The sequence below is a fragment of the Propithecus coquereli genome, unplaced genomic scaffold, assembly GCF_000956105.1.
Source record: "Propithecus coquereli isolate 6110/MARCELLA unplaced genomic scaffold, Pcoq_1.0 Scaffold248, whole genome shotgun sequence".
Classification (NCBI taxonomy): domain Eukaryota; kingdom Metazoa; phylum Chordata; class Mammalia; order Primates; family Indriidae; genus Propithecus; species Propithecus coquereli.
In genome coordinates this window covers 97,283-123,677 of record NW_012148041.1, presented here as the reverse complement: position 1 = coordinate 123,677, position 26,395 = coordinate 97,283, and the positions used below count along the sequence as shown (strand labels likewise).

General features: G+C 60.7%; 1 protein-coding gene across 4 annotated transcripts in view; it reads left to right on the top strand.

Moving 5' to 3' along the window:
• GRM4 (glutamate receptor, metabotropic 4) overlaps positions 1-26,395 on the top strand; it is a 119,506-nt gene that overhangs the window by 69,418 nt on the left and 23,693 nt on the right. For all 4 annotated transcript variants that reach the window (XM_012646584.1, XM_012646585.1, XM_012646586.1 and 1 more), the window contains 3 exons: positions 15,631-15,766; positions 18,879-19,033; positions 21,027-21,167. In XM_012646584.1, the coding sequence (XP_012502038.1) occupies positions 15,631-15,766; positions 18,879-19,033; positions 21,027-21,167 (432 nt within the window). The remainder of the gene's footprint in view (positions 1-15,630; positions 15,767-18,878; positions 19,034-21,026; positions 21,168-26,395) is intronic.

Genomic DNA, 26,395 nt, shown 5'->3' with positions numbered 1-26,395 from the left:
GAGAGAGGGGTGGGTCGGGAGCCACCAGGTCACGTGGGACTCTCATGTGAGCATGTACGAGCCTGAGGGCCCTGTCTGAAAGGGGGCGGGGCCGCACCCCCTGGCGGTCACTCCTTCGGCGCTGGCTCCCCTCACGCTCCTGGGGTTTCAGGGACTCATGAGGTCCGACCTGGGCCTCCCGGTCCCACAGACCGGCCACAGGAGTGTGGCTGGCGAGGAGGGGGACTGGGCATTTCTTTCTTCTGCCCTTCAGCACTTTCATCCCCGGCCTCACAGTAATGAATTCATCTGCTGAATGAATATTTATTGAGCACCAAGTGTGTGCCAGGCGTTGGACCAGGACACTGGGGACTCGCAGTGGCCTAAGCAGATGAAGAGTGCGCGCCGACTCGGTGGAGCTCACACCGACGGGAGGGCTGGGGCCCTCCAGACAACAAGCAGTACGTTACTGTGTCACGTGGCCTCAGACAGGAGCCGCAGACCTGCGACGGACAAGAACAAGCGTGTGCGTGCGCAGGGGGGCAGGTAGGGGAGAGGCTTTGCTGTAAGGTTGCCCACCTGTCGGTCCTCACCCTGCCCTTCTGCAGGGGTGACGTTTGGCAGAGCCCCAGCTGGGCGAGCGTGAACCGAGTGGGGGTCTGTGGGAAGGTGCCCCAGGCAGGGGGACCAGCAAGTGCAGAGACCCTGAGGTGGCGCCTGCCTGGCCTTCGGGGAGTAGCCAGGGGGCAGGAGCAGAATGAGTGAGGTGGAGAGAAGTAGGAGAAGCGGGGGCAGGTCACCTGGGGCCTTGTGGGCCCCTGTGGGGACTCTGGCTTTTGCTCTCAGTGACATGGGAGCCAGGACGGTTGTGAGCAGGGGGATGTGAGTGGACTTAGGTTTAATAGTTGTGGCTGCTGTATAGCGGATACAGTGGGGCCTAGGACAGTGAGGAGGCTACTGTGGTCCTGGCAAGAGGTGACAATGGCTAGTACCCGGGGGTGGCGAGAAGGGATAGCTTTGGGGTGTATCCGAAGCTCGAAGCTGGCACCCACAGGGCTTGCTCCTGGTCGTGCATGGCCAGAGCGCGGGCGTTGGGGGACTGCCCAGGCAAGGCCCGCACTCCTGGCTTCAGCACCACGGACAGTGGCATCGAGACCGGATGTCCTGGAAGCCCCGGTTGGCTCCAGCCCACCAAAGGGCCCCTTCTTGGGCTAGTCCCGTGGGGGCTGAGCAGAGCCTCATCTGTAAAGGCAGGTCCCTTCTCCTGCATTTTGTTACCAATTTCTTTTTTAGCTGAATATGTTTATTTCTGGGCACTGCTGCTGGTTATTGTAAGAATGGCAGAAACAGGTAAGTTAGCTGTCAGAAAGTCTAAGTAAGGGCTGGAGGGGCGAGGAGCTGCCTCTGAGAGCTCAGACCCTGAGGGTGGGCACTTGGCCTCTTCCCGGTTGGGGCTGCCCCTCCCTCCCCTGTGGCTGACCCTCCCTTCTCCCGGCCTCCATGCTGCATAATGTCTGTGCCCCATTTTGCCGTAGACAGAATGATCACATGGATATTCTATGCAAATGATCCTTTTTAATGAGCCAGAAGGAAAGCTAACGACTCTTGCAGACATCTTGGGGCCCCAGGGAGGCCTTGGGATGGGGGGGAAGCAGGACAAAGTGACAAGCTGAGTGTGGCATAGTGGGGGCTGCAGAAGGGTGGAGGAGGGGGTAGCAGGGCCCTGGCCACCTACCAGAGCCTCTCTGCCACCCATTTTACAGACAGGAAATAGACTCCAAGAGCAGAGGAGCCTTGCCAGGTCACCCCAGAAGGTGGGAAGCAGAGTGAGCGCGAGATAGAAAGGTGGAGGCAGGGAGAGGATGGGAGGGAGAAAGGGAAGGTGGAGGCAGCCAGGACCAGGCTGTGGCTGGTGGGACTCAGTTTCCTTATTTGCAAAATGGTCATAATACCCAGGACAGGGGTTGACTGGGAAGAGCTAGTGAGAACGTGTGCAGAAGTCATTCGACTGTGGGGTCCTCATGAGCACGAGGGGCTGTTGAATAACGGGGGACAGTGTGTGAGAGAGAGAGGACGGGCAGGGCAGTGAGTGGAGGAAGACGGGAAGAGCAGGGGGACAGGACCTAGAGATGGGGCCAGGACAATAGGCCAGCTCTTAATCAATTAATTAACCAATTCCTTTGTTCATTCGTTCATTCCTGTTGTCTGCTTCATAGATGGGTGTCAGCTCCATGAGGGCAGGAGTGTCCTATTCATGGCTGTGTGCACAGCGCGTAGGACAGCTTCTGGCACTGTGGGTGCTCGGTAATTGTGGCTGAATTAGTGACTGCTCTGTGACTGGCGGTGTGTATCCAGGGCCCAGCAGCGGCCCCTCCCTGGAGTGAGAGGCTGGGAGGCACAGAGGCATCTAGTCCCGTAACTTCCATTCGCTGTGCTAAGTGCAAGTGACTGAGACATTGGGATGGTCACGAACACCCAGGGGAGGAGGAGCCAGGGGACTCCCAGGAAGGCTTCCTGGAGGAGTGGGCCTGAGCTGAGTCCTTAAGAACGAGTGGGAATGACTTGAAGGAAAGAGTCTGGGAAGATGCATTAGAGGGAACACTCTGAATAGAGGCCTGGATGTGTGTTGGAAACTGGGGGTGCTGAGGCAGTGGGGAGGGAGGGGAGGTGAGGCTGGGGAGCTGGAGGGGGTCCATCCTGCAGGGCTTCAGGACAGGGCTGAGGAGTTTGGACTTGGTCCTGGGGAGGAGAGAGCCACTGAGGGTGTGGGGGAGGGAAATGACCAGGCGGGACAGGAGTCTCAGTGGGGGGCTGGGCGGGCTGGGTTCGCTGTGGTCAGCTGGCTGCTGCCTGGCAGGGCTGGCCACCCCGTGGTGACGGGGAGGGCCTGGGCAGCCTGTGTGTGAGTGACAGGTGCTGTCGGCCACAGGCAATCCTGGCCCCTCCCTGGGCCCCCGGTTTAGATAAGAAAGGCCCTCTTAACTCTGGGCAGACCCACACTGCCCCTGGGGGCACTTAGAAAAATGTGGGTCACTTTGGATTACCACAGTGAGTTCCCAGGTCCCCAGGACATCCCCGTACTGCAGCATGGGACAGTCTCATACTGTGAAATGTCACACCCCAAATGCCTGTTGAGAAAAACCTGCAAATGCTACCAGCCCCTCCCCCAGCATGCAGGAAGAATGCACCCCCTTGCCCCTGATCCCCAAGGCCCCCTGACCCTACTCGAGGCCGCTTCCAGTATCCAGGCCTGGAGTCCCCTTTCCCCGCCTGCCTGGTCCCCGTCTCCCCACTCGTGAGCTGGCCAAGCTCGGGCCCAGGCTTCGAGGCTCCAGGCCTTCTCCCAGCGGTGCTGGGAGAGCGGGGGCAGTTTTGGGGGTGCGGTGGGCACTCCTCCAGCTCAGGGCCTGCGTCTGGGCCTCAGCCTCTGGCGTTACTCCGTCAGCTCCTCCTAACCTGAGTCCCAGGCAGCCCAGCGTCCCAAGGAGGCCTCTCCTGGTGCCCTGGGCTGAGTCACTTCTGCTGCTGTCCCCACTTGAGGAGGGCGTTGCCCTCACCACCCTCCCCCACCAAGACCAGCAACAGACCAAGCTCACGTCCCCCCTCACATCCTCCCCTCCTGGGAGTGGGTCCACGGTCCTGTTTTCCGGTTGAGGAAACTGAGGCCCAGTGGAGTGGCCAGATCACTGGTTACACGGGTGCCAGGGCTTGCCCCAAGCCCCTGGTTTTCCTCATTTCTTGCTCTTTTGCCCTCCAAAGGGCCTGTCTTAGAGGAGCCAGAGCCGCTGCCTGCTGGGCTCTTGGCCGCCCCTCCCCCTGTGCTGGCCGGAGGAGGAGGGGCGGGGGCTAGCCCGGGAGAGGGGTCCGGGAGAGGGTCCAGGAGGACTTCATTACCCAGTGCCTGCTTGTGGCAGGCTGGGGGGACGGAGCCTGCTGCCGATGGGGAGACATGCTTGGCCTGCCTGGGTAATTACATCTCAACACTTCATTCTGCTTGTCAGTTTCCACTTTCCGGGGACGTGGGCTCCTAAATATTTCATCCCGGCCTGCAGCCGTCTGTCCCTCCCTGGCCAAACTGCAGGCCCAGCTGCTGGCCCCGACTCCGGCCCCTCCGTACCTGGCTATGCTTGGCTCCTGCTGTGGAGGGGGGCTGGCCAGAGGTCATCTCCATGCCCCCGCACCCGCAGGTCTCTGCCGCCAGCCCAGCACTGGCTCCTATTCCTGGGGTGTCTGGGGTGAAGAGGCCAGGAGATGACACTGCTGGAAATTAGACGCATGTAACCAGTGTTGAGTGAGCATTACTGTGTGCCTGGCACTGTGCTTGACACTGGCGGGTCAGGAATGGGAAAGACACCGTCTGCCCTTGAAGGGGCTCCTGGGCTGATGGAGGAAACCAACAATGTTGTATCACAATAGCAAACGCTTACTGAGTGCTAATGTGCCGGGCGCTGTTCGAACCACCGTACGTGTATTTACTCGTTTATTCTTCACACACCATTATGAGGAGACAAAGTCCAGAGATGTTAAGTAACTTGTCCAAAGTCACGCAGCTAAGAAGTGGCAGAGCTGGGATTTGAACCCAGGCAGCCTGGCCCAAGGCCTCGCCCTGGAGTATGCCAGTTGCACAATTGACCACAGCACAAGGCAGAGGATGGCAGGCGCCAGTGGAGAGGCGCGGAGGGGAGCAATGAGCACCCACGGCGAGAAGGAGCTGGGATATTTCTTGGGGGAAAAGGCAGAGCAATCTGGCCCCCAGGGACGCTGGGGTTGGGCAGATGGGGAAGCGGGAAGGGCTTTCGGCAGAGGACCAGCACTGGCCAGAGGCTCGAGGGTGGGACAGTCTGGTTGAGCTGCAAAAAGTGGTCTTGCTATGGTAGAGGGGATGTCATGAGGCTGCAGAAGGGACCAAAAAGCTGCTACGTGACCTCATCCCCCAGGTGTGTCACTGGAGCTGGGGACTGAGGATAAGAGAGTTGGGGTCTTGTCCTGTAAGTGGTTCCTCCAGTGTCCTCAGCCACGTTCCACAGTGTCCTGGCCTTGACCGTGGCCCGAGGCAGGGACGGAGCCGTGCAGTCGGGCTGAGGGCCTTGCTGGCTGCTGCACGCTGCACGGCCCATGGGTTGGACCGGGGCGACCTCGGCAGAGGACCCTGACCTCCGCTCAGCAGTCCGGGGTCTGGCTGTAGCTGGCCCCTGACTTGCTGTGAGAGCCCTGGGCAGACCTCCTTCCCTTCTCTGAACTGAACCTGAGAAAGGGGTGGGACTCCCCATCAAGGAATGCCTGGTCTGGTGGGGGGCGGGCAGGTGGGGCCTGGGAGGGCAGGCTGGGGGGCCAGGCACCAGCCATCTCTCTGTGCCCCACCCCGCAGGCCCCTCTTGCCACCTCCTGCCTCCAAACGCCCTCACTTCCCTTTCCTGTTACGTTTTCCACCTTTCTCGCTTCAAAGGTGTTTTGCCTGAGTGGGTTTGTGTTAAGATATTAAGTGGATCACTCAGCAAATTTCCCTCTGCTTGAGCCTAGTGCCATGAATAATGCAGCTCCCGCAAACTGCTGGGCTCCCTTCTGAGGTGTTGAGCCTCCCGCTGGCTTGGCTGGGTCCCAGGGTACCCCCTAGAGGCCAGGCCTGTCCACAGGTGATCCGCTCTAATCCTCACGGCAGCCCCGCTGTGTCTGGGGACAGGTTAATACCATCTCATTGCACAGATGGGGAAGTGGAAGGTCAGAGGGGGGGCAGCCTGGCTTTTATCCCGAAGCAGCAGGCGAGTGAGCTGGGACGCAGGCCCTGTGTCATGCCAGTCCAGCTCTCTGATGCTGGCGTCCCCTCCTCTGCCCCACAGCTGCCCCTGCTCCCCCAGGTCCCTGCAGGGGGGCTGGGTGGGAAGGGAGGGCCTGCTGGCAGAGGAAGGGGGTTTCAGAGGAGAGATGAGGGCTAGGCTTCAATGTGGGGCCACGGAGGCTGCCCCATAAATAGTCACCCGCCGCCCCATCCAGGCACTAGCCCTCCCCAGCCAGGCCCCCCACCCCACCGGGAGCAGCGAAGGGGAGGAGGTGGTCGCGGTGCTGAGGTGCGAGGTTCTGCCGGGCCCTGGTGGTTGCTGGGGGCCTCTGGGGGTCTTCCTGTAGACGATTTCAGGCAAATTGGGTGAATTGGGGCATGTTGGGGAGACGGGAGGAAGATGGGCCTGAGGGCCGCTTTGCGCTTGCGTGGTGACTGTGAGCTCCGCCAGGCTCGTGGGGGTGGGGAGCGGGGCCGGGCATGGTTGGCAGAGCCGTCGCGTGTGGCCGGCTGGGGTTACGTGTGGCTGTGTGTGGTGCGTACGTGGCTGTGGGGCACGTGCGTGGCTGTGTGTGGTGCGTGCGTGGCTGTGTGCCGTGTGTGGCTGTGTGTGGTGCGTGCGTGGCTGTGGGGCACGTGTGTGTGGCTGTGTGTGGTGCGTACGTGGCTGTGGGGCACGTGTGTGGCTGTGTGTGGTGCGTACGTGGCTGTGTGCCGTGTGTGGCTGTGTGTGGTGTGGCTGTGTGTGGTGCGTGCGTGGCTGTGGGGCACGTGTGTGGCTGTGTGTGGTGCGTACGTGGCTGTGTGCCGTGTGTGGCCTGTGCCGTGTGTGGCTGGGGAGCTGTCTGAAGTCATAACGGGGGCAAGTGTGTGTCAGGCGTGCTCTCCGTGCCGCGTGTGCCCGTGTGCCGGGTGTGTGGCTGTGAGGGGTCGTGCAGGATGAGACGGGGTGGGGGTGGTGTGAGTGTGGTGTGAGGCTGTGGCACTGTGGGAGGTGTGACTGTGTCCGTGTCCGCGTGTGGCCCCGTGCCCGTCGTTGGCGGCGAGGCGGTGTGAGGTTCTCCCTGGGTATATACGTGTAGTGGGAGCTGTGGGTGGCAGTGCGCTGTCCCTGGGTGAGTGTTTGTGACCGTGAGACTGTGTGAGGTTGTGGTGGTGTGTACCGTGTGGTTTTGTGTGTGCGTGTGTGTGTGTGTGTGTGTGTGTGTCTGGGCACGGGGTGGTGCTGAGTGTGCTCAGGAGAAAGAAGTTCTGTGTGCGCCGCCTTGGACAGTCCCGGTGCCCCCGGTCCCCAGAGCCATGGACCCGACCAGCCTGTCCTGTGCTGTCCTCCGGCTCCTCCTCCTGCCTGAGCAGCGCCACCGCAGCAGGCCTGGCCAGGTGTTGGCTCCAGGGGACGGACCACACGTGCCACTGCGTTTGAGGTTCCCACCAACCCTATCAGGTGGAGTTGAAGTCCTTCCCCCTTTCACAGATGGGCAGCCTGACACTCAGAGAGGCCAAGTAATGTGTCCAAAGTCACACGGCCAGGAGGGCTGGTTCAGGCTGGGCGGGAGGGGAGCTGAGTGCAAGTGTGATAGCCATGCTTTGCATAAACCTAAGCCCACCAGGGTGCGTCAGGGGGACCCTTCGGGCAGGAAACTGGGGTGACTTAGCCCTCATTGTCCCTGCACACCTGGGGCTTGAGCAGTGGGCCCACTGCCTCCCACGGGCTGGAGTCAGCGCAGCAGGGAAGGGGAATGATCCACCTCATGCCCTTCCCTGCCGGGCCAGCTGTCTTCAGGCGGGGCCCTCGGGACCCAGCCAACCTGCAGGGCTCGCTTACGCTTTCCTGCACCCGTTCGTCCTCTGCTCGCCTGTCTCCCGAGACTCGGGGCAAGGCGTCGTGTCTAGGTGGAGAAAGCGAAGTCCCAACAGAAGGCAGGACTGAGAGAGATGTCCGCGTGCACGCGATGCCCGCCCCACGCGCGTGGCCCGAGCTCACGAGCAGCCCTGGGAAGGCAGACGCTGTGCCTGGATTGTCGTGGCCCAGAGCCTGGCGGGGAGTAAGCAGAGTGCAGCCGGGTTGGAGACTGACCACCTGGGGAGTGGGGCTGGGAGCGGGAGCAGACCAGGGTGGTGACAGCGACGTCCCAGACTTGTGCAGTCCCAGACCCAGCTGCAGCTGGCCCAGCCCTGCCATCCATGTCACCCACACCGGAGCTTGCCCTGGAGCAGCCGCAGGCAGAGGGGCCTTCACTTGGGCCTGGGTGTCCTCCCTGCCTCAGAACCCTGCTCTGGCCAAGCGCCGCTGGCTGCGGCCACTGTCACAGCTCCATTTATCTCTGTTAAGGCTTTGCTCCCAGCTAAAAACAAAAGTAACACCTTGTTAGTCACCGACCCCTCTGAGTGGCTGTTTCTGGTCCGTTTCCTGACTGCTGGTTTGGGGAGGGGGTTGGTGAGGGCCTGGCTTTGGGGTAGGAGGGAAGGAGGGGAGGACGAGGGACAAAGAAAGGACCTGTGCGTGTGCATGTGTGTGTGTGCGCACGTGTATGCGCGCCTGCGTGTGCGTGAGGCCATGAAGGCCCAGGGGTGGCTTTGCCTCCCCTCACCCTTGTCTCTGCTGGGAGCCTAGGGGCGCCCGGGGGACCCCTCTCCTGCCTGCTGGGTCGTGTAACTCCGCACCCTCCATCCTGTGGCTGCCTGCACATTTTGCCGTAATGTAGATTTTGCCATTTTCCTAGGGTTTTTCTTTTCATCGTTTTTCTCCCTTTTTAAATTTAAAAAGATTGGAAAAAAAAAAGGAAAAGAGAAAGAGAGGAGAGGTCTCTGCTGGCCTCCAGGATGGGCTGCTTGGGCTGGGAGAGGCCAGGCCTTGCTGCGTCCTGCACGGGGGGCAGAGACCCAGGCCGCAGGGCAGTTGCTCAGTGCGCTGGGGAGGGTCTCCCTGCTCCCTGGTCTGGAGCCCAGTGTCTGGGTGCAGCCTGGGGTTTGGAGTGCCATCCCAGGCCCTGGGTGCTGGAGCGGGAAGGGGTGGGCTGGGAGTCCCACCGGGAGCCAGTGCCCCATCCCCTCACCCACCCCTTCCTGCCCCCGAGGGCTGGCAGCCTAGATCCTTTCTGGGAGGTCCTGGCGGACTTGGCTGAGAGCTCAGGGGACCCTTGGCTGTCCCCCGACATGGGCACAGCAGGCTCCTCCTGTGGGAGGCTGTTTCTTTCTGCCCGCCCAGACCAACTGCACAGGGGGGCATGTCCCACACAGGGGGGTGCCTTGAAGGCAGGGCATGTGGGGGCTGCTTGGACGGGGCGGCCGACGGGATGGTAGGGAGCATTAGGTAGACAGGCGGAGTGTGGAGAGCCATGCCGTGGGGGATGGGGAAGTGCTGGTAGGGAGGGTCCCGCCTGCCTCAGGCTGGAGGGGAGTAAGCAGAGTGCAGGCGCCACAGTCCTATGTCCTCTAACCTAGGTCCGCCGGGTGCACTGGGACGCGCCTCGGGGACGGGCAGTCCCAGGGAGTGGACCGGAAAACAATTCATTCAGTGCAAATCCCATGTCTCTTGAAGGCGGACGTAAGAGTTGCAACGTGTTTTCAGTTCCTGGGGTCTCAAGCGAGGCAGCAGCTCCTAGAGAAAGGTCAGGCCAGGCTTTGGGCCCAGCGGAGCCTCCCTGTGCAGGACGAATCTGGGTGGGGGCAGCCCCCCTCCCTCCCGCACGTCACGCGGCTGGTCTCCTCCTCTGTGCCCCTTCCAGGACTTCACTGTTCCCTCCCACCCCGGGGTGTAAGCTGCAGGCTGTGTCCCTCAGACTGCATCCCAGCACCCAACACCCTGCCTGGCTCGTCAGAGATGCTCAGCGGACATTTGTGGACTTAGTGCAAGGACAGCAGTGACACACGTGGGCAAGGTGACATGCGAGCGGCCTGAAGACGTGCCTGCAGGCGCTCCATAAGTGTGGGTCGCTGAACGAGCAATGTTTGGGAGGCGTGCGGTGGGGCCTGGCCCCGGGCCTCCCTGCCCCTTCCGGCCTTGCTTCCCCGGCTAGACCGGGAGCCCAGGGAAGGGCCAGACTCACTGTTGTCACTTAAGGATCGATTCTGCAGGAGCCGAGCAGGGCGCTTTTCAAAAGCAAGAAAGAATGAACAAACTGATGCGCGGGCCTGACCCTGCCCTCGGGAGCGCAGTTGCAGGCGGACGCTGACGCGGATCCGGCAGCCGGGCCTGGACAGCACCGGGAAGGTCGCCAGCCCACAGAGGGACAGGCGGAGACTACAAAGTGCAGCAGGAAACTGCTCTCGGGTCTCCCAGTGGAGACTCCCGTGTCATGCTCAGCTGTGGCGCCTGACGCGTGGGGGAGGCTCACACCAGGGGAGAGCCCGCCCTCAGGGAAGACGGGATTTCGGGACCGCTGGCCGGGAGGAGGGGGCAGCCCTGGGGGGGTGCAGCAGGAGGCGGCGCTGGAGCATCTCCCCTAAGTGCGCTGTGGCAGCCCCGGCAGGAAGGGGGGCTCAGGCACACCCTGATATGTCCCCGCTGGGCAGCGCCGTGGGACCGGAGCCCTTGCCACCACCCACGTCTACAGGTTTTGTCCCGCCCGGGCTGTGGGGCCCAGACTGACCGAGTAGTTGCATGTTGCCATATTCGCTTGACTCAGATTATTTTTTGAAGAAATAAACATTGTGGATTGAGTGGAAGCTCCCTGGAGCCCTCCCCTCTCCCCTCTTGTTCTCCCTGACGAGGGAACCGTGATTCCGAAGAGTAGGTTCCCTTCCTGTCTTCGTTTAGGTACTCAGCAAACATTTCCGAGCACCTGCTAAGTGCCAAGAGCGTTCTAGGTGCCGGGGAGAACTCGATGAATACGAGAGACAAAATCTGCCCTCGTGCATCCTTTCCTCGTGTCGGTACATGTATAGTGCACATACACGCACATCTCTACAAATAATAATATATGTGGTCTTTAGATTTTACATAAAGGGGACAGATCCTACTGCAACTTGCTTTTGTCAGTCAGTTTTGTTTTCAGGATTTGTCATGTTGACACGGGAGCTGTTTTATTAATTTTAACTACCTGATATCCCACTGGACGAATATATCACAGTCTATCCATTCTTCTGTTGTCAAACATTCAGGCTGTTTCCATTTCTTGCAGTTTCAAACAGCGCTGCAGTGGACGTCTTTGTGTGGGTCGCCTGTGCCCACGTGCAGCTCCCTGGGCAGGAACGAAGAAGCAGGAGTGGTGGCTTCGGGATAGCCGGTACAGTCGGCTTCACTAGACACTGCCGTGTGCGTCTCCCCCGGGCTCTGACGACACGCCTCGATCAGATGTCCAGGTTTATGGTAGCAGAGGCAGGCCCGGATGGATGGATGGGGCCGAGGACGAGGCAGCTTCTTGTGTGTGTGTGTGGTTTTTTTTTTGAGACAGGGTTTCCTTCTGTCGCCTGAGCTGGAGTGCAGTGGTGAAATCATAGCTTGCTGCAGCCTCAAACTGCTGGGCTCAAGTGATCCTCCTGCCTCAGCCTCCCGAGTAGCTGGGATTATAGGTGTGCCCTACCAAGCCCAGCTAAGTTTAAAATTTTGTGTAGAGGCTGGGCGTGGTGGCTCACGCCTGTAATGCTAGCACTCTGGGAGGCCGAGGCGGGAGGATTGTTTGAGCTCAGGAGTTCGAGACCAGCCTGAGCAAGAGTGAGACCCCGTCTCTACTAAAAATAGAAAGAAATTAATTGGACAACTAAAAAATATATAGAAAAAATTAGCCGGGCATGGTGGTGCATGCCTGTAGTCCCAGCTACTCGGGAGGCTGAGGCAGGAGGATCGCTTGAGCCCAGGAGTTTGAGGTTGCTGTGAGCTAGGCTGATGCCACGGCACTCACTCTAGCCTGGGCAACAAAAGCGAGACTCTGTCTCAAAAAAAAAAAAAAAAAAAATTTTGTGTAAAGTTAGGTTCTTGAACTCCTGGCCTAAGCAATCCTCCCACCTTGGCCTCTCAAACTGCTGGGATTATAGGCATGAGCCACTGTGTCTGGCCAACAAGTCAGTTTTGGTGGGTGGGGCGGCACAGGGAGAGGGGGAAGGTGTGGAGCTGGGGCGGGCTGGGGGCCACAGCAGGGCTGGGCTGGGTGGGGGAGTGAGAGCCAGGAGAGGGGGCGGTTCCTGCGTTCTTGCAGGGAAGCAGTCAGGGGTGGTCTGGATTCTAGCCCTCCCAGTGTGGTGGTGACAGCCTGGTCTGGAGTGGGCTCTGCTGCGCGTGCCCCTGGGCAAGGAACTGCCCCTCTCTGGCCTCTGTCTCCCCACTCTCCGTGCAGCTTGGCCCAGGAGGTGTCCAAGGTCTCTACGGTGGAGACGTGCTCGGATGTTCTTGGCGAGTGGCTGTGGCTTCCTGCCCCCGCCCGGCAAGCAGCGACAGCAGCTTGGCTGGATGGCAGGGCTTGCAGCTGGCACTGGGCGGCTGTGTGTCTGTCAGGGGCCTGGGCGGCTGGAGAGTGGTGTATGGGGCCTTGCCAAGGGGGACCCAGGGCCATGGGGAACCCCAGACTTCTCCATGTGCGCCCCTCCCGTGTGGTCCTATGCCTGGAGCCTGGGGGAGGGGGAGGGCCGCCCTGAGCTAGGGAGTGGGCTTGTTCCCCGAGGGCTTTGTGGGCGTTAATTTGATTATATTTACTCTCAGTATGGACTCACGGATTCTTATTTCACTCAGTGAGAGACTGGGGAAGGGGGGGTGTGGGGAGACGTGCCCCTCCCTGTGGGGAAGTTTGAAGAGGGCATCTCAGGGAGTGTTAGCCCTGGTTCCTGCGGCGACGGCGGTGGCAGCAGAGACTGGACACGGGGAGGCCAGTGGGCTCTGTATGTGACTCAGGGTCAGTAGCAGTGTGCGCTAGGATGTGCGAAGGTGGGCTGTGGAGACTGTGTACTTGGTATGTGCGAGTGTGCGCATTCTGTGACAGTGTGTGTCCACGCAAGTGCACGCATGTGCACCAACCCACCCAAACAACAGAGGCTGCGGAAGAGGCACTGGCGTTTGAAACGCCGCGCTTTTAGTCTTGGCAGGGTGTGGAGTAATTGTTCTGCAGCTGAAGGGTTGACAGGAAAGAGAACTTTGCAGGGCGGGAAGGGGCTGCAGGAGATGGGGGCCTCTCTGCCTGGGGGAGGCTCTGGATACAGACCAGGATTGCAGTCCACCGACTGGCTGTGTGACCTTGGCCAGGCTATTTAGCACCTCTGAGCCTCAGTTTCCTCATCTGTAAGGTGGGAATATTACCACCCGCCCCCAGGGTGTGTGAAGAGTCATCGAGACTGGGCCTAGCACAGTGCCAGGCATGCAATGGGTGCTCAGTAAATGCTGTCCCTCTCGGGCCACTCCAGTGCTCTCTGGCTGAGGCAGGGGCCAGGAGAGCAGTCGAAGCAGAGGCTATGCCATGGCCAGGAGCCTTTGTCACCCCAGGAGAGCTCCTGGCAGTGAGCTAGCCTCTTGTCCCCCACTCCCCTGAGCAGCCATGCTGACAATTGGGCCACGAAGCAGAGACCCAGTGGGTGCTTGGTTTCTCATCCTGGGGACAGTGATACCAGTGGGCACTCCCCACAGGGCAGGCACTGTGCCCAGACGTGCTCACAGCCCACGAGCCCCCTTGACTCCATGACCCAATCCCTCCCCCACATGACTGGCTGGAAGGTGGCCGTTGAGCCAGAGGGCACGAGTTCAAACCCCAGCTCTGCCTCTGATGATCTTCGTGACCTTGAGGAAGCCACTTAACCTCTCTGTGCCTCAGTTTCCTCATCTCTAAATTGGAGATGTGGGGCTGGCCCCGACCTCAGATGAGTGCATCCGTGTGAAATTTGCACGCTCCATACATGTTCCTTAGTATCCCGGGGCCTGCACACCCTGCAGGCCCCTCAGTCTTCCCGTCTCTTGTGGTTACAAGAACATCACACCGTCCTCAGACTGCACTGCCGTCTCAGGTACCTCGTGACTCACTCGCATTCTCGCTGGCTGAGCCGCGGCCACCTAATCCTCCTTCACCAGCACAGTGAAGCTTTGCAGGACCATGACACGGATCCTTGCTCAAAAATATTACTTAACCTAACGGTTTCTCCCTGCTCGAGAGCAGTTAGCGCCCATCCCCTGCCCCGCCCCCATCCAGAGCCAGGTGGCTCAGCCTCCCCCTCCTCCTCCCCGTCCAGCCTCTTCCTCTTGTCCATCTGCCTCCCCAGATGGGGGGAGACATGTCGCAATTGGCCCACTTCTAACCGGAAAGAAACCATATGGAGGGTTTTGCTGGGAGCTGAGTGCCTGCCCGGCCAGCGCTGTGGCTCTCCGTGACCCGGAGGGGGCCCCAGTTCTGCGCGCGCACGCTCGGTTCTTCTTTCCTTTGCCTGCGAGCTCCTGGCAACCGTGTTCTTCTCTGGTGCTTGGGACTTCTTGGGTGTCTTAGGAGAGACCTGAGGAGGTGGGTGTGTGTGTGTGTGTGTGTGTGTGTCTGTGGCCTGTGGCCCCAAGCCTGGCAGGGCGCTGGCACAGAGCAGCCTCTCCTTCTAGTGGGCGCACCTGTTCTCCCCGGAATGCCCCACCTGGCTGCTGGCGCCCTCTAAGGACTCCGCTCTGCGTCACTGCCTTTGGGCAGCCTTCCCTGGTGGCCACTGCCTGCCCGTGGCAGGGTCTGCTGTATGTGTGGAGCTGGGCGCTGGCACGTGCCCTGTGTGGTGGTGGCTGGTGTCCTCCCCGCCCCGTGAGCCCCTGGCAGCCCAGGCCCCCGCACAGAGTCGCCTGATGCACTGGGGCAGGTCTGTGTAGAAGGCTCAGGTGGCCCCAGCCTGGACCGAGAAGCCGCTGGAGGCCCAGGGGTGGCAGCTGGGTGCTGAGCCGAGGTGGCTGGTTCGAGGCATTGGCTGTATCCTGTTCTGAGTGGGACCCAGAGCAGGGTGGTGGTCAGATAAAGGGTCTGGCTTCATTGAGATTAATCCCTCAAGGTTTTCCATTGACTGAGCCCTGACCCTGCCACCAGGGAACTCAGGGGGCTTATTCTCTGGGGACCCCCAGCTCCCGGCCCCCAGTAGGGCAGGAGACTGGGTGGCTTTGGGCGAGCCGCTTCTCTGAGCTTCGGGCTCCTCGTGGGTCAGTGCAGTGGATGATACAAGCAGCGGCCGCGGATGCTCTGTACCGGAGGTCAGGTGGGATTTAAGTACGGGAAGGAGGCCTGTCCCCCACCAGCACCTGAGAGACCCGTCTGAGGCTGGGGACCGGCTGGGTGAAGTACTCAGTGCTCCCGGGTGTCTGGTGGCCGGCAGCCAGGCACACTGCTCTTACCCAGGGCCTGTAAGTCATGGCGTCCCAGGGACATGAGCTCTGGGAGGTGTGGGGGTGGGCTCTCACTTTCAGATTTAATCCTCTGAGAAATGTCCTGAGGTGGTTACGATAAAAATAACCAACATTTACTAAACACTGTGTACCGGACGTTATTGTATTTAAATGCATTAGTTCACTTATTTAGTATTTTATAAACAATCCTATAAAGTAGGTAGTATTATTATCTCCGCCTTATAGGTGATGTATTTGTGGCACAGAGAGGCTCAGCCTGAGCCTGAGATCGCACAGCACTAAGTGGCAGAGCTGAGGTTTGAACCCAGGAAATCTGGTTCCTAAGCATGATGCTATACCGCTTCTTGCCTCCTCTACCTGCTATATGGGGAAACTGAGGCACAGAGTACTTAAGTGACATGTCCAGAGTCCCCAGTTGGCCGGTGGAGCCAAGACCGGTGCTGCGGCCATTCTGACTGCACAGCCCGTATCTAGAGATGGGGCGCCCAGGGCTGGGAGTCAGGCTGGGGACCGTGGCCACCCCAGCCCCGTCCCGTGGAGTGTGTGGTGTGGGTGCGGCGGGAGCTCCAGCTAACTGGTGCCCCTCCTGCAGGGGGCGTGTGCATCGCCCAGTCGGTGAAGATACCACGGGAGCCCAAGACGGGCGAGTTCGACAAGATCATCCGTCGCCTCCTGGAGACCTCGAATGCCAGGGCGGTCATCATATTTGCCAATGAGGATGACATCAGGTGAGGGCAGGCGACAGCGGGGCGGGAGGGGGAGCCAGGCAGGCGTGGGGAGAGCCACAGGTCCTGTCCTGCTGGAGACCCTCCTAGGCCAGCCTGAGCCCGCCCCGGGATCCAGGGTGGGGGTGGGTAAGTGTGTGAGCAGGGAGACCCCCCAGGCTGGGGCACAGGCTGTTGCTAACAGGGCCAGGGATGGCCAGCAAGGTGCTTTAGTGGAGGGGCTAAGGCTATGGCTTGGGGCCAGACCACCTGGGTTTTAATCCTGTTCTACCTACTAGCTGTGTGACCTCAGGTGAGTTTCTTAACCTGTCTGGGCCTCTGCTGCTAAAAAAAAAATGAACGAATGAAGCCTGCCTGGAGAATTGTGAATGCAGGAATGTGCTTAAAGGGCTTAGAGTAGCCTCTGGCATGAAGTAGGTGTCCAGCAAATGTTGGCCACCTCTCAGTCCCTCCCTCTTACCTGTGGTGAGCTTAGGGTACAGGGACGCGATCTCGGCTGTGGTTCTAGTCCCGGCTTGGGCACACGCTTCCCCTCCCTGCGCCTCACTCACCGCATCCGCAGAGCAGGAGAAACCCTGGTGCAGGTGCGGAAACCCTGGGCCAGCCCCTGGGGCCTGGGTCACAAGTCACACACTTGGGAACGCTTAACAGACGATCCCTGACTGCCCCTCCTGACCAACTTCCCGTCCTATTTTTCCTTTGCTCCCGCCTCCCCGAGATTGGATGTCAGGGCCAAGACGGGTCTGGCCTCGGAGATTTCCCAGTCTGAGGGGAGACACGGCCCCGTCCTCGGGGAGCCCCAGTCTGGGGGGAGATGCGGCCCCGTCCTCGGGGATCCCCAGTCTGGGGGGAGACGTGGCCCCGTCCTCGGGGATCCCCAGTCTGGGGGGAGACATGGCCCCGTCCTCGGGGAGCCCAGTCTGAGGGGAGACATGGCCCCGTCCTCGGGGAGCCCAGTCTGAGGGGAGACGCGGCCCCGTCCTCGGGGAGCCCCAGTCTGGGGGGAGACGCGGCCCCGTCCTCGGGGATCCCCAGTCTGGGGGGAGACGCGGCCCCGTCCTCGGGGAGCCCAAGTCTGAGGGGAGACATGGCCCCGTCCTTGGGGAGCCCCGGCCGATGTGGCCCCCTGAGCTTCCTCCCCTGGATTCCTGGCCCAGCTGAGGCTGCCCCTCCCCCTGTGGCTCCCTCCCATTCCTGAGCAGCCTCGCCCGAGTCCCATTCTTTAAACCCCTTTTCTCACTTGTCGAGACCCTATCCTGGACTCCAGAGTCACAGCAAAACATATAAACACCCAGGGACATTGCGGGGTCACTGGAGGGCCGGAGGAGGGGGTTCTGGAAGATCCTTAAGGCCTCAAAAGCCAAAAAGACCAACCGTAATGGTGTCTCAGGCAGCGAGAGGCCAGGGAGGGGAGGTCCTCGGAGCCCCGTCCCGACAGCCTCCATGCTGTGCACAGTGGCAGTTTCTGACCCCCTTAAGGCATATAGGTCCCCTAATTCCGGCTCTGAATGTTCCCGATGCCCACAGGGCTAGCCAGCTCCTGGGGCAGGAGGGGCCCCGCTGGGGCACCAGTTCCTGCTCCCCGACTCCTGCCCTACTCCCACCCCGAAGCTGGCCCGACTCAGTTCCCATCTCCCACCAGGCAGTGCACCCCACTCCAGGCCTGCTGCTTTTGGGGACACCTTCAGTTCAGATGGGCCCACTTACTGGGAGGGAGGATAAAAGCCTTGGGTCCTTTGTCCCAGAGAAGAGGCACCCAGGGGAGGGTGGGATGGGACTAGACTGACTTTCTGAGCAGCCTGCAGGAGGCGAGGCAGGAGGCAGGGTCGTTCTGGAAGTCCGCATGCGTTTCAGAAGCAAACGGAAGTAAAGACAAACTCAGGCGACTTTGCAGGGATGGAGGCTGGGAGCCCTGGTCACCGGGGCTGGCTGGGTGCAGGCGGGTGATGATAGGGCTGTGTGTGGGTGCTGACAGCAGCCCCACCGGCCAGTAGCGGTGACCTGAGGTGGGGGCTGCACCGGTGAGGGGTCGGGAGGTGATGGAGGAGGCCCAAGTGGGGCAAGGAAGGACGGTGAGGCCAGCTCAGGCCTGCCCCAGCCCCAGGTGCAGGCTGTGGGGCCTGGGAACATTTGTTTCCCTCTGGAAGGCCCAAGCCCTCCTGCCCTAACTGGCCGCTTCCTGCACAGGCCCGCAGTTGCCCCTGAGCCCCGCAGCCTGTGCCCTGGTCCTCACCGCTGCAAGGGCCTGGACAGTTCCTAGTGTCACAGCCTCCCACTTGCTTTGTGGCCCCAAGCAAGGTCCTTGCCCCTCTGCTCCAGCCTCTCGCCATGGGAGGAGCTGCATGAGGAAATTCTGCCCATTCCTCCCTGTTCTGCCCTCCAGGGAGACGTCTTCGAGGGGCCATTTAGTCCATGCACCCAGTAAGCACCGATTAAGCGCCTGCTAAGGGCTCCTCAGTCTTGTGCTGGTTTGATGAAGACCATTGTCACAGTAGGCCTGGCGGGTGTGAGCACCTGGCAGCCCCATGCCCTCACCCGCCCATCCTCCATCCACGTCAGGGTGTGGGCAGCGGCTCTTGGAAGGACTGGGACTTTTGGCACAGAATGGGGTGGATGGAGAGGGCACTGCTGGTCGGGGGCAACATGTGCAGAGGGGTCAGGGGCAGAGGGGCGTGTGTGTGTGACAGTAAATGTGAGGACAGGCTAAGGGACGTGGGTGTGGGCTCAGGGCCAGGAAGGCATGAGTCTGAGAGGACAGGGGCTGGGCAGACATATTAACAGTTCCTAGGCCTGAGCTAGATGGAACTCAGGTGTGGATCTGGGGAGACAGGTGTGGTGTTTGCGGGGACTTGGGGGATCACCGTGGGCCTGCAGGCAGGCGTGGGCCCAGGGGGACAGGTGTGGGCCTATGGGCAGGTGTGGGCCAGGGGTTGGGGAGCCATCAGGGGGTACGGGCACGGGTGCTGGGGCAGCTGTGGGCCCTCGGCTCGTGGGAGTCAGGGGTGGAGGGTCCAGGCAGAGCTGGGGGACAGGTGGGCCCACAGCAGGTATGGCCAGGGCTGGGGGCAGTTGTGTGGGCAGACACGGCTGGGCTGGGCTGGGCGTGTTCCCGCAGGCGTGTGCTGGAGGCAGCGCGCAGAGCCAACCAGACGGGCCACTTCTTCTGGATGGGCTCAGACAGCTGGGGCTCCAAGATCGCACCTGTGCTGCACCTGGAGGAGGTGGCCGAGGGTGCTGTCACCATTCTCCCCAAGAGGATGTCCGTGCGAGGTAGGCCTGGCAGGCCGGACGCAGGACTGCCACACTCACCCGCCTACTGTCAGCATCGGCCTGGATGCGCCTCCTCTTGCCCGTCCTCTACTTCCCTTCTTCCCGCTCCTCTTCCTGCACCTCTCCTTCCTTCTTGCTTGGCCCCCAGCCTGTGTGTTCTGAGGTTCTGGGCTGGGAGGCCTATCAGGCACTCAACATAGCAGAATTTGAATCCACATTTGGGTCCTTTCTTCCTCCCTGCTCAGATATTTTTGGGTGTGGGAGGTGCGGGGATTCACCTCGCCTGGCCTTAAAGTCTTCTGCCGGAGGGGGCTGGCAGCTGCCAGTAGGCTACAGGAGAGGTGCCGTGTGCGGGATGGGGCCTCCCTGCAGAGCCTGCCTGGGTCTGGGGCTGGGCCTGCCCTGCCCTGAGTCCTTCCTGTCAGGGCAGACCCACACTCACCGTGGGCAGGAACAAAGTGCTGTGGCCAGAACCTCACAGAGAGTGTGGCGTGAAGTTCCTGTTAATGGCCTGATTTGGCAGGGCCTGCAGTCCTCACCAGGGGGAGGCGGGCTCCCCAGCCCTTCGTCCCTGCCCTCCCTGCGTTCAGTAGAATCCAGCGTTGATGGAGCTGGACGGGACCGCAGACATCTGCCTTGCCACGAACTTTCCAAGAGACGGGCTGAGGAGGGGAAGGGCTTGCTCAAGGTCACACAGCAGTGTCCTCGCTTCACCCCGAGGCAGAGGGAGCACAGGCTGCAGAAGTTTCCACGCCTCCCCTGCAAACCCTAAGCCGTAATACACACAAAATAACAGTGACGATGGCTTACTGGTGCCCACAAATGCCAGGCCCTGCACAGACATCTCACTTAATTTTCCCGGCAACCCTGTGATGCGCTTGACCCCCGTGTGGGAGAGGGGTACACGGGGCTCAGAGAGATTCAGTGACATACAGTGCAGTAAGTGGCAGAGCGGGATTTGGAACCAGGACTTGCCTGACCAATACCTGTTCTCTCTTGGACGTTAGAGAAGCTTTCAGAACAGTGGTCCTCATCTAGGGGTGATTTCGCCCCCCAAGGGACATTCGGCAATGTCTGGGGACGTGTGTGGTTGTCATGATTGGGGGATGCTGCTGCTGGCGTCTGGCGGGTGGAGTTCAGGGATGTCTCTCAGCGGCCTGCAGTGCACAGGACGGCCCCCACGACAAAGCAGCACCTGGCCCCGATGACAGCAGTGCCGAGGCCGAGAAGTCCTGCTGCAGGCCAACCCCCGCCCAACGCCAGCATTTCTCCTGCAGCTCTGACAGTCCTTTAGCTTCCACTCGGACCCTTCCCTGGACAGGAAGCTTCGTGTGGGCCCCACTGAGCTCTCAGGCCTTCTGGCCCATCCCAAGCAGCTCAGTTTACTATACACAGAACGGTCAAGTTGCGGGAGGAGCACCCAGGAGGAGGGAGAGGGCCTTGTTCCCCGCCAGCCTGCCCACCCTGGGACAGGGTTTCCTGCGCTGAGAGCAGATTTCTGAGTCTGGCAGAGCATGTGGAGGAGGCAGGCTGCATCCGTTAGTGACGGGGACGTTCTGGACTCGAAAGGAGAAGGTCCAGGTCCTGGTGTTGCTGTGTGACCTAGGCGATCCCCTGCCTTCTCTGGCCACGTGCTCCCAGGGTCCGACAAACCCACCAGCCTTTGTGCTCTAATCTCAGGACTCCCAGGCGGCACCTTCTCAGAGAGGCCCGATATTAGCATTTCTGTGGTTTTAACCGTGGAAACATCCTCATCGCTGTACTTCTCTTCCATAAAGGCAGCAGTTGTGGATTACACATGCTCCCCCTGGGACTTAATACTGCTCTTTTCATTTTGAGTGAAATGAAATGCTCCACATTTTGTTTTTTCCGCCTGGGCTCTGCATCAGACACGCTCCTGCCTCCTTCCCCGCCTCGGCCGGGCCCCTGCCTAAGCCTGGGGCAGCGGGGAGGGCGAGCGTGAGCCCTGACGTCCCGTTCCCGGTCCCGCCAGGCTTCGACCGCTACTTCTCCAGCCGCACGCTGGACAACAACCGGCGCAACATCTGGTTTGCCGAGTTCTGGGAGGACAACTTCCACTGCAAGCTGAGCCGCCACGCGCTCAAGAAGGGAAGCCACGTTAAGAAGTGCACCAGTGAGCACGCGCGGCGCGGGGCGGGGCCCGGGGCGGGGCCTGGGGGGGTGTGGGCCCTGCGGGGGCGGGGCTCTGGAGGAGAAGCCTGAGCCAGGGGAGGCCTGGGGCCAGTGCTGGGGGGCAGGAGGTGGGCTGGCACCTGGGGACGGAGTTGGGAGGCGGGGACTGAAGGGGCGGGGCCCCGGCCGAGTCAGAGGGCGACACTGAGAGTCCTGAGGGTGGGAGGGCCATCTGGCCTCTGACGGCCTGGGTGTGCGTTCCGGGGGTGCGCCCACAGGACTTACTGTGTCCAGTCCTGACGCACACCAGGCTGGACACTTCGCAGAAACCTCCTCTAAGCCCGAGAGTTCCCTCAGTCACTCAGCAGCCACCGGTTTGGCTCCCAGGACTGCCTTGCCCTGTTGTGAGCATGGTGGGCACAGCAGTGAATGAGAGAGTCCAAAGGACTTGGGGTTTTATTGTAATGGTGAGACAGACGATATGCAAGATGAGGAAATGACCGGACGTGTCGGAGGGAAACGTACAGCAGGAACGAAGCAGATAAGGGAAGAACGGGCAGTGCAGGGCGGGGGGAACCGCATCTGTGCAGTGCCGGGGCGGCCCCTGCAAAGGTGACACTTGAGCCCTGAACAGGAGAATGAGCCACACACGGGGGCAATCACTGGTCCATTTTACAGGCGGGACGGGAGGCTCAGAGGAGGTAAGTAGAGGACCTGATTCCCGCAGGCGGAAGATGGTGGAGCGTGGCTCGAACCCGGGCTGGGCTCCAGGCCCGCAGCCCCTGGGTGCCGTCTTGATGTGTCCACTGAGGACCCCTCTGGACACGCGGCCTTGTGCACGCCGGGCCTGGGGGGCTCTGCAGCAGGACCCGGCCTCAGCAGGGCTGGGGCTCCCTGAGTGGCACCTAACTGCGGATGATGAGCTCCCTCCTGTGTCCCCCCAGACTTGACCGGTGCAGTCTGGGCAAAGGGCTGGTGCTCCAGGGACACACTGCACGGAGTCTGACAGAGGGGTCTGCTAGCGCCGGGAGAGAAGGGAGTGTGATGAGGCGGGTGGGCGGGGAGCGTGCTGCCCTCTGGTGGCAAGAGCCCACAGGGCATCGAAGTCCCTGGACAGTGGGTACCACCTGGGGAGCTGGGCCAAACCCACGGCGCCTGATGCACAGAGTGCCGGTGTACGCGTGCGCCCAGGTGGTGTGCATGCACACACCTGTGTGTGACTGTGTGTGCGTGGGTCGGCGTGCCTGAGAGAGAAGTGTGTGTGGAAATGTCTTATGAGGGGCTTGCGTGTTCCTGGGTGAACTAATAAACATACATGCCACCGTCTACTATGCATCTGCCATGTTCCGGACACGTAAGGACATTATCTCATTTCACTCTCACAACACCTCTGGGAGCTCTTAGGATTCCCGTACTATGGATGAGGATATGGAGAGTCAGAGAGACCAAGCGACTTGCCCAAGGCTGCACAGCAGAAGCCCGAATCAGGCAGCAGTCACAAGAGAGGCGTAAAAAGTACAACTGTGCCTGGGCGTGGAGGCTGCGCCCTCGTGGGTGGGGTGACGGCTCATCCCGTCTACCCCTGTGCTGGTGGGGTTATTGAGAGCATCCCCTTTCATTCTCGAAAGAGCCCATGTGGGATGCAAAGGTGTACAGTCACCCTGATTATAGGCCACTGGACCCCGCCCAGGGGTGGGGGTGGGATAGGATGGGTAAGACTGGACGTGGAGCAAGACGGACGGACGACCGCGGCCTTCTGGGCCCGTGTCAGGCTGTCAAGGATGAAGGGCTTTCTGAGTCGCCTCTTGGTCTGGGAGGGGCAGGAGGGGGAGGCCTTGGTCAGTTCCTGTGGGCTTCGTCCAGACTCCAGGCCTCAGGCCAGGACGCAGGAAACGCTCGGCGGTCCCGAGGGAGGTGTTTGGTCTGATTGTCATGGCAGGCAGGGGCAGGAGGGCTGGAGCAGGTTTCAGAAGAGCGAGCTGTGCTCTGAGCCTAAGGCACGCGCTGTGACCTCTCTGGGCCTTTGCTCTCTCATCTGAGAAATGGGATTGAAGGTCCGCCGCCCAGAGGATGTCTCCAGAAGGAAGTGAGACTACGTTAGTGGAGGCACTTTGTGAATGGGGGGTGGTCGCTCTAAGCCTAGCTGTGCGTGAGTCATCTGGGGAGCTCTTAAAACGACACCAGGGTCCCACCGCAGACCAGCTACATCAGAACCTCAGGGCGGGGCCTGCGCTGTGGACGTTTTTGAAGGTGATTTTAATGTGTGCTTAGGGCTGGAGCAGTGGTCTCCAAGCTTTGTTCACACGGCATCACCTGGGAATCTTTCAGAAATACCGATGCCTGGCTCCTGCCCGTAGACATTTCGATGTTATTTGCACTGGGTGCAACCTGAGCATCCGGAGTTTTTTGAAAGTGCCCCAGGTGGTTCTTCTGTGCAGCAAAGTTTGGGAGCCTCTGGCTCAGAGGGAGAGGTGAGTGATGGGAGGGCGGCATGTGCCCCTGGCAGGCGGGAAGGCCTGGAGGTGGGGTACACCCTCGGGGGGCAGCAGAAGGGCAGCACCTCACAGCTAACCCAAATCCTCCCTGCTGCATTGGAAGCCCCGGCACAACTGGTCAGAGTCCTTGTGTGGCCCCAAGTCAGGTGTGGGGAGACCTCGTGTCCCCTCTGGGTGAGGTGAGGGGCAGGGGAGCTCTGGGAATGTTCGTGGGACCTGAGGCCCCGGGGGAGGGGACGGCAGCTCTGGCTTCCCCCCAGCCCACCCAGGTTTGAGCTGAACCTGCCCCTGGGGAGAAGGCCTTAGGCCAGGAGGGCTGGGAGGAGGGACAGGGGAAGGACTCACTCCTGGGTGTGAAACCCACTCTGTCTCTTCCCTGCTCTGTGATCTTGGACAAGTTACTTAACTTCTCTGAGCCTCAGATGCTTATCCATAGAACAGGAAAGGCAACAGCCATCTCAGTGGGCGGTTTTGAGGATTAGTGATGAAGGGTAGAAGTGGTTGGCTGAGAAGGTGTGTGTAATAGGTGCCGATGAAATGGCTGTCATTGTTGACAGAGAGGAAGCGGGACAGATGGGATCTACACAGGCAGTTGGGTCATTTAGTGGCCGAGTGTCCGTCTGCTGTAGGATCCTGGAGGAGGGAGTGTGGTGTCCTGAGAGCGGGTGGTATAGACTGTCACAGGCGCAGCTCCCATTTTACAGAAGGGGAAAGAGAGGCAACTTGCGAACATCACAGTGCCAGAGCGTCGGTGCAGCTGGGTTCTCATCCAGGCAGCCTGTGCCTGCCCCTGCCCTGCCGCTCCCTTCCCCCTCCCTTCCCCCTCCCTCCCTGCCTCCTCCAGGCCCCGTCTCTCGCCCTCAGCGGCCCAGGCGTGCTCTGTAGTCCCCGTGATTGGTGCTCTCCACCTGCCCGGCTGTCCCCAGAGCCTGGCTTCCCACACACCGCCCCAGCGTGGCCCACTCTGCTCCCCTCGATGCTAACGTTCGTTCCGCGCCCGCCCTGCTCACGGTCTCATGGTGAGCGAGTGCTTCTCCTGTGTCCTTTGCTTTGCCAAACCATTCCTTGCCACCCAGCTGAGGGAGGGACCCGGCGACCCTCCAAGAGGGTGAGGAGGACCGTCTCTTCCTGTGGTCTTACCCTTGGGAAGCGTTGACCCATCCTTCCAGGCTGTCTTAGGTTGGATTCTCCTGAAACAAGGATTTGAGAGCAAGCAGCGTATGTGGGAGGGGATCCAGGAGAGAGGAGCGAAGGCAGCGATAAAGCGTGCGATATCAGGAAGGTTACCACTGTGAACAGCCTCAGCTGCCCCCTCCCCCGCCCCGGGACTCTGGGGACAGCCAGGAACAGGCCTCAGTCATCGCACCGAAGGCAGGAGGGAGCTGGGACATGTGTACACCGTCAGTCGTCGGTGGGCTGCTCCTGCAGGGCAGTGCAGCCTGCGCGTGGCTGGCAGAGCGGGCTCCTAGGCCAGAGGAGACCCGGACGGGCGGCAGATGCTGGCAGCTGGAGCTTGGACAGATGTGTGCTGAAGGGTGAGGGCAGGGGCATGGTGGGCACCTGTTCTTTCTCAGACACACAGCTGTTAGGGTCCTGCAGACCTGAGTGTGAGTTCTGGTGTCACCTTGGCTAGGTGACCTTACCTCTTGAGGCCTCAGTTTCTTCGTCTATGAAATGGGAATCATTGCCCTTTCCCATCCTCCCAAGAGCCCTGTCCCCAGCAGAGTGCTACCTTCCTTGCGGCCCCAGAGGACATGCAGGAAGCACTTGCAGATGACCCATGGGTCCCCCACACCTGAGCGAGGTCAGGGCCCCTGCGAGGGGCATCTGTGCAGCTGTCAAGCCCGGGGCGGTGGGGGGACGGTGCCTGCCTCTCTCGGCCCCTCCCGGCCCCTCCCGGGAGCCCGCATAGCAGGGTTTGGGAATTAAAGTCGTAAACAAGGCAGATGTGGCATCCGTCTTTTTGACAGCGCTGCCAGCCAGGTGATGGCTGAGCGGAGGAAGGCCCGGTTTATGAGGAGATAGGAAAAATTTACTGCCTGCAGCTCCCAGGGGCTGGGAGCTCGGAGACGGAGGGCAGCCACATGGTGGCTGGGAATGCGTGGGGAGACGCCAGTCACGCAGCCTGTGCTAACAGCAATAACAAACAATAGTAAAAACAGGATAACAGTAGCTAATATTTATATAGCGTTTATTAATTGTCAAGCTCTGCCCCAGGGTTTTGCATTTAATCTGTACAGCACCCTGTTTTATTGATGAGGAAACTGAGGCACAGAAAGGTTAAGGACTTGCCTAAGGTCACACAGAGCTGGGATTTGAGCCCACACCATCTGATTCTAGAAATGTCCTGCTGTAGGCCAACTGACGTCCCAGCCCCGGGGCCCTCCTGGCTTCTCCAGCCTGCCTTTGAAAGGTCTCGCCACCTCTACATCCCCAAAGGAACCCGAGGAAGCCTTTCTCCTGGGGAAGGAAGGAAGACCAACGTTTGGGAGAACCTACTATGTGCCAGGCTGTGCCCCCATTCGAGGAACTGACACTTGCTCAAACCATTGGCCACGTGGAGGCCAGAGGGTCCTGGGCCCTGCCCTCGGTGCTGCTCCTCACTTGTCAATCAGGAAGCCAACCAGCGTTTACTAAGAGGCCGACTATGTGCCAAGCCCCCTGCCAGGCTCTGTGAGTGGGACAGACCTGCCCTGCAGGACAGTATGGCCTTGCAGACGAGGTGTGGAGTGGG